At 49.1% G+C, this 635-nt stretch overlaps 1 protein-coding gene across 1 annotated transcript; it reads right to left on the bottom strand.

Moving 5' to 3' along the window:
• On the bottom strand, positions 1–635 carry LOC112140234 (the record flags this gene model as incomplete). Its single annotated transcript, XM_024263156.1, is given in 1 exon segment — positions 1–635. A coding segment is annotated over 1 exon segment (635 nt), but the record flags the coding sequence as incomplete, so codon positions are not given.

Consider the following 635-nt stretch of genomic DNA (forward strand, 5'->3'; position numbering starts at 1 on the left):
GTGAGTGTGCTCGTTCAGAGATGAGAACGCTGTCCCCGATGTCTCTTTTCTGTATAACTTTACAAATGGTGACTTGTTCAGTGCCAGGAGGAATGATGAGAGGACCTGGCCCAGCCCACTTAACGACAGCTACTGGGAAGTCTTTGTCTTTAGCGGTGGACGCCATCGCTGAAACAGGCACATGGCTGTCCTCTTGCACCTCAACTTTTGCTGAGTTGACATCATCAGTTCCCTCTGACTTGAAAGGTTGGATACCACGAACGTTCGTGCCTATCAAGACAGGAATTGTTTCAGAGCAGCGAGGATCAGGACACACCAAGGCCAGGACAGGAACAGAGTTAACTTTTTTGAACTTAACCTTCTTTGGCAGCTCCAAGTCAACTTGAATGTAGCCTTTGTAGGGGTAACTGCTCTCTGATTCACTCAGGCCCCAGATGGCTAAACCAGTCACAGGGTTTAGTGGGATATCAGACAGGTGTTTATTGTACCAGCTGTCAAAAATTATGGTCACTTGAGAACCAGTGCCCATCAAAGCAGTGCAGGGGTTGCCATTGATCTTTACTTGGCCAGTGGAGGGTGGTCCAACGAGCCCCCCTGGCAAGTCAGTGGTTGGGGCTTTTACTAAGCTTCTCCTG

This window comes from Oryzias melastigma, linkage group LG2 (genome assembly GCF_002922805.2).
Source record: "Oryzias melastigma strain HK-1 linkage group LG2, ASM292280v2, whole genome shotgun sequence".
In the NCBI taxonomy this organism is placed as follows: domain Eukaryota; kingdom Metazoa; phylum Chordata; class Actinopteri; order Beloniformes; family Adrianichthyidae; genus Oryzias; species Oryzias melastigma.